The sequence below is a fragment of the Mastomys coucha genome, unplaced genomic scaffold, assembly GCF_008632895.1.
Source record: "Mastomys coucha isolate ucsf_1 unplaced genomic scaffold, UCSF_Mcou_1 pScaffold7, whole genome shotgun sequence".
In the NCBI taxonomy this organism is placed as follows: Eukaryota; Metazoa; Chordata; class Mammalia; order Rodentia; family Muridae; genus Mastomys; species Mastomys coucha.
This window is the reverse complement of record NW_022196913.1, coordinates 54,646,505-54,652,197: the sequence shown is the minus strand read 5'-3', so window position 1 is coordinate 54,652,197 and position 5,693 is coordinate 54,646,505. Positions and strand designations below refer to the sequence as shown.

Genomic DNA, 5,693 nt, shown 5'->3' with positions numbered 1-5,693 from the left:
GGAGAAGAGCGTAGTTTCCAGATCTCAGCCCTTGGGGAGGGAGGCAGCAGAGCCCATGTCTGAGGCCAGCCTGTGCTCCACAATGAACCTGAGGCCAGCCTGTGCTCCATACTGAACCTGAGGCCAGCCTGTGCTCCACACTGAACCTGAGGCCACCTGTGCTCCACACTGAACCTGAAGCCAGCCTGTGCTCCACACTGAACCTGAGGCCAGCCTGTGCTCCACATGCCTGCTTTTAATAAGTCCAGAAAGTAAGCGATATGTCAGACAGAGAATGAAACAATAATGTGACTTTGTCACTTGAGAAGACAACTGGCACTTTTAGCCCTTCCTAATCTATCCTATTATTAGAAATAAGGAGAAAAATGATAGAATAAAGGATGTATTTTTGAATTATGGGCCAATATTTTTTATATCTTGGTGTCAAATTTTCATAGCAACATCTAAAAGTACTATGTGTAAAGAGGCCATGAATTTGAAAGAGAGCAGGGATGGATGGGTATATAGGAAGGTTTAGAAGGAGGGAAAGGAGGGAGAAAAGAAGAAATTATATTAATCTCAAAAGGGTAAAATGTTTTTTTTTTAAAAAGTACTGCCCATAACAGAAAATTCTACCAAGTATGTAACACACTATTAACAAGCTAAATGATTATGTCAACTGTCACTTATTTTTAAATGAAAATGATCAGAATCCAAAGCATCCCCTCTTCCCATTAAGACCAACTGGGTCAGCACAGCCCATTCCCCACTCTAGAACTGTCATGAGGAAACTTCTGCTGCCTTCCTGCCCCTCCTCTCCTGGCCTTCCTCTCAGAGCCGACTGAGCACCTGCAGGACAGTGTTTCAGTCCACACTCATCTCTACTGAGACTTCATGCCTCCTGTCTGTTGCCGACAGGTTCCGGGGTCACCCTCCAGGCACACCGAGATACTATACTGAGGGGTTCATTGTGGGAGGTGGCATCACCGTCCCTGGTTTCTGTGCTCCACAAAGTGGAGAGCTACCCGAGTCCACTCAGCTGGTGCTCTCTTGTCCTGACTGTGTATAGAATGCAACCAGCTGCCCCAAACTCCTGCCCTTCCCCTCCATAATGGACCTCTACCTGAACTGGAAATTATTTTTGTCATAGTATTGTATCATGGCAACAGAAAAAAAATAAGACAGTGGCTGGAATTCACCAATATTTAACTATATAAATGTAAAGTAAAATCCAATATGGAACATCAGTATTTCCACACAACTCAGAACTCACCTGTGTTCGTTCTTGAATAAGGATATTATCTGATGTCGGAACTGGATATGGCTTCAAGGGAGCTTTAATAGTGGCAAATATGAAGTCAGTGTGACTTTCAATGACATTATTCAAGTATCTTCCTTCAGACTTTGCATTATAGTAAACTGTTATTTCATCCGTTGGAACCAGATTACACTAAAATAGCATACAGAAAAACTTAGAAGAGAGTACATTTTGTTCACCAAAGCTAAAGGTCCTACTGAATGAGAGCAAGTGTGAGACGCCACTCCCTCAGGCCCTGCGTAAGACTGGCACCTGCTGTTCTGTGCTCTTTCACACGCGTTTCTCTACAGGGCAGCAGGTAGAATGCCTTTTCCTAGTGCAGTCGGACCCTCAGAAGTACTGAGATAAAAGATTAGCAAAGCTAACTGCAAAGCTCTGAACCAGGACCCAAGTGCCTGCCACCTGCTACAGTGCCCTCCTCAGACAGGAGCCACTAGTCCTGAGGCCCGGCTTACTGAGGAGCATCCATGGCAGCTCTTCTAACCAGCACTGCCCCTAGGAATAAGCTTTGTGACTCCCAGACCTAAGAGGGTCAGTGATGCCTTATCCTGCAGGCCAAGGCGACACGCGCCCTCTTCACCTCTCTTAACAAGGAAAGCCACCCGACTCTGTACAGACCCAGGATTCCTTCTCCGCAGCTAGGAGCCCTCCAAACTGACTCCTGCCTTACTTGGACACCCTCCATCATCTCTGGTCACCCTTCATCCTGTTCATAAGAGCACAACTGTAAATTCCAGTAACTTTCCTAGACAAATGCCTGGTATAGCAGCCAGAGAGTGATCTTTCTAGAAGATAATTTTGTAGAAGCCTTGTGGAAGCTCAAGGGAATAGAAGAAGGGTGGATAGGCTAAAGCCCTTGGTCAGAGAAAGTGAGCAGTACTCAGCCGGGGAGTGGGGAGAGAAGGAAGGAGGGGCTGACTTCCCTGCAGAGTATAATCAGAGGGCCCACAGATTAAAGAATCATTACCATCAACTGATAACTGTGGTTTATACTGCCTGCATCGTCTGTCTTCCCAAACATCCTAAATAAAACCAGTACACACCCAAAACTACAACATAGCCCTAAAAAAACAAACTGACCTTCTTTCGAAGCTTCTGGATGCGATTGATGACTTCCCGAGCCATGCCCTCATCCACCATTGACTGGTCAGGTGTGACATCTAAGAGAACTAAAGCCTACAGAAAAAAGCACACGGCAATGGAATAAGATCATTTCCTTCTAATTTGGTGAACTGCAGCTAGGGCTGGCAGGTGGGACAGAGACAGGTGGCCTAAAGACTGATCCGTGGAACTGACATGGTGGAAGGGGAAAATTGATTCCTGCCATTTGTCCTCTGACCTCCACACGTGTGCTGTGGCACCTGCACCCACATGCATGCAAGACTAAGAAATACATGTTTAAAAAACACAAGGTCTTTTAAAAAGCTCATTCTGGCTGCAGAGATGATTCAGCACACAGTGACCATGCAGGACTTGGACCACATGGAGGCTTACAACCTTCATGTGTTTTCTAGGGTTAATTTTTGTGCAACCCAATAACTAGGACAATGATCCACAAGAACAAATCACAAAATGCTCACTTAAGCATCGGACAGACAAAAGCAAAGGGTAAGGACCCATCAAAAAACCAACAGAGCGGCTCAAGAGGGAAGTGACCATGCGAGGCATGTTAAAACACACGCCCATGCTCTCATCTGTTGGTGAAGAATATTTTAGAAAGCTGGAGATGATGGCTCAAGCCTGCAATCTCCGTACTCCCCAGAGGTGGAGGGAGGAGTTCCAGGACATTCTCATCTACTCGATGAGTCCAAGGCCAGAGAGAGCTAGATGACCTTGTCTCAAAAACACCAATCAACCAATCAATCAATACACAACAATTTTTGAGGGAACACAAAACTACCTGAGCATCAGCGTGAGCTTCAAACTGTGTAGTCCCTCCCCTGGCCTGGTCAAAGGTGTGCATGAGGCGGATATCTTCTTCATGCAGCTCATGGCCTTCCACAACAATGCTCCCTGTCGGGAAGGCAGACTATTAACATATCATGCCCTCCCCTGATGACCCTGCCATTCTGCTGGCTGGCAAGGGTTGGTGCAAATGAAATGAGGGGCAGTGTGAAGTGCTAGGTACTGTGTGTCTGTCTGAGGCAAGCACAAGTGTGGAGAGCTGCTGATAGGTGACGGACTACCTTTAGGAAAACCCACTGTAGTCCCTGCATTAGCTGACTACTCTAGAAGTATATATAACCGGAGGGGAAGAAGTCTGATTATAACAGGACACCAGCACCCTGCGGCTGCAATAGCAAAGTTTAAACACCAGACACATGCCTAGGAAAATTACTGGAATTTACAGTTGTGTTCTTATGAACAGGATGAAGGTTTTAAGGAAGAGATGAAAACATTGCCTAAAGATGAAGCGGTCCTGGGGCGAGGACATGAAGGCAGACACCCACCACTCTTCTGAAACTGCTCCAGCTCCTCATTGCTCAGCTGCTTTATGGCCATCATCACTGCTTTGAAGGCTCCCTTCAGACGCTTCCCAAGGACCATGTGATCTGGTTCAGCCCTTAGTCGAATACCATACTTGTTTTTATCAGTAGACAGTGTAACTTTTCGAACATTTAATTCCTACAGTGAGTGCCAAAGGAAAAGGAAGAGCGTGAGGCACAGAAATCTGTATCCCATGGGATATATAGACGGACATCAACAACAGTGCTATCACATAAGAGGCAATATAACCCAAATGCCAGTCAACCGTTGAATGGGTGGGGCTGTGATGTGCACATCTGTGATGTGCAGGCTCAAGGCACTTAATACTTGCCTGGTATGCACAAGGCCCTGGTGTGGCTCCCCAGCATCACAAAAAAGTATGGTTTATACACACTAGAGTGTTTAGCAACATAAAGGAATTAAGTATTATCCTTTGCTACAATGTGAATGAACTATACAAACATTATGCTAAACAACACAAGCCAGACACAGTAGATGACAGACTGTTCTTAGATGAAATGTCTAAAGAAATCAAATCCACAAGCAGAAAATATACTTGTGATTGCCAGTAAAGGATAGGATTGTAAGGGGAACAGAAGTGAATGAGGGAGATTAGCTTTCCAAGTCTGACACTAGGTGCAATTCTACAACTACATTTAGAATACCATCTGGGATGGCACAGAAATACAGTGCTCTTATTGAGACCAATCAAACAAGCTGAGCATCACTAAAAGATGCCAAGGTTGGTACTGGTGTGTGTGTTTAATCTCAGCACTCACAGCATAGAGGCAGGAGGATCTCTGTGAGTTCAAAGACAACCTGGCCTACATGGAGACCCTGTCTCAAAACAAAAACCAAAAATAAAGGTGTGTGTGTATATGTGTGTGCTGAAATATACCCATCTCTCAGGGGTAAAAACATTCTGAACACCATCATTATCATTTAACCAGGTGTAGAATCACAGTGCTTCGTGCTACTGTGCTACTGACATATTCCCACTAAACGGGGAGCAGTGATGACACAGTATGAGACACGGACAGAGAGGGCAAAGTAAGGCAAACAACAAGGCCAGAAGTGATAATGTACATAATGTTGGCCTATGGGGGGCTGAGGCAGGAGGACCACTCGTGTCTGGGCTATAGAGTAAGTTCAAAGCACGCCTGTGGTATACAGGAACACAGCGTCTCAAAAATCACACCCATATACAAAACATGATCAGGATGGAGATAAGAATAGATAATAAGGACTGGTGAGATGGCTCAGCAGTAAGAGCACTGACTGCTCTTCTGAAGGTCCTGAGTTCAAATCCCAGCAACCACATGGTGGCTCACAACCACCTGTAATGAGATTTGACGCCCTCTTGTGGCGCATCTGAAGACAGCTACAGTGTACTCATGTATAATAAATCTTTGGGTCAGAGCAAGCAGGGAGTGAGCGAGCAGAGTTGACCGGAGCGAGCAGAGGTCCTAAAAAAAAAATTCAATTCTCAACAACTACGAGAAGGCTCACAACCATCTGAACAGCTACATAGAAATAAATAATACATAAATCTTAAAAAAAAAAAAGAATAGATAACAAACGTGTGTGTCTACAAAGCATTAAAATAGGAGATATAACCTCACTTTTTGGCTTCTAATGTTTGTCTAAAAGTCGCAGGGGATTGAAAATCAAATGCAGGCCAAGAGATGGTGGCTCTCGCCTTTGATCCCAGCACTTTCCTTTAGGGTTCGGGAGGGAGAGGCAGGTGGATCTCTGTGAGTTCAAGGCCAGCTTGAGCTACAGAATAAGTTTCAGGACAGCCAGGGCTACACAAACAGAAACTGTCTCAGCTGGGCGGTGGCGGTGTACGCCTTTAATCCCAGCACTTGGGAGGCAGAGGCAGGTGGATTTCTGAGTTTGAGGCCAGCCT

General features: G+C 45.4%; 1 protein-coding gene across 2 annotated transcripts in view; it reads right to left on the bottom strand.

The window, feature by feature from the left end:
* Positions 1–5,693, bottom strand: part of Iars1 (isoleucyl-tRNA synthetase 1) — a 49,624-nt gene that overhangs the window by 7,057 nt on the left and 36,874 nt on the right. For both annotated transcript variants that reach the window (XM_031358196.1, XM_031358195.1), the window contains exons 26-29: positions 3,748–3,922; positions 3,198–3,310; positions 2,378–2,473; positions 1,253–1,429 (exon numbers count right to left, since the gene is read on the bottom strand). In XM_031358196.1, the coding sequence (XP_031214056.1) occupies positions 1,253–1,429; positions 2,378–2,473; positions 3,198–3,310; positions 3,748–3,922 (561 nt within the window). The remainder of the gene's footprint in view (positions 1–1,252; positions 1,430–2,377; positions 2,474–3,197; positions 3,311–3,747; positions 3,923–5,693) is intronic.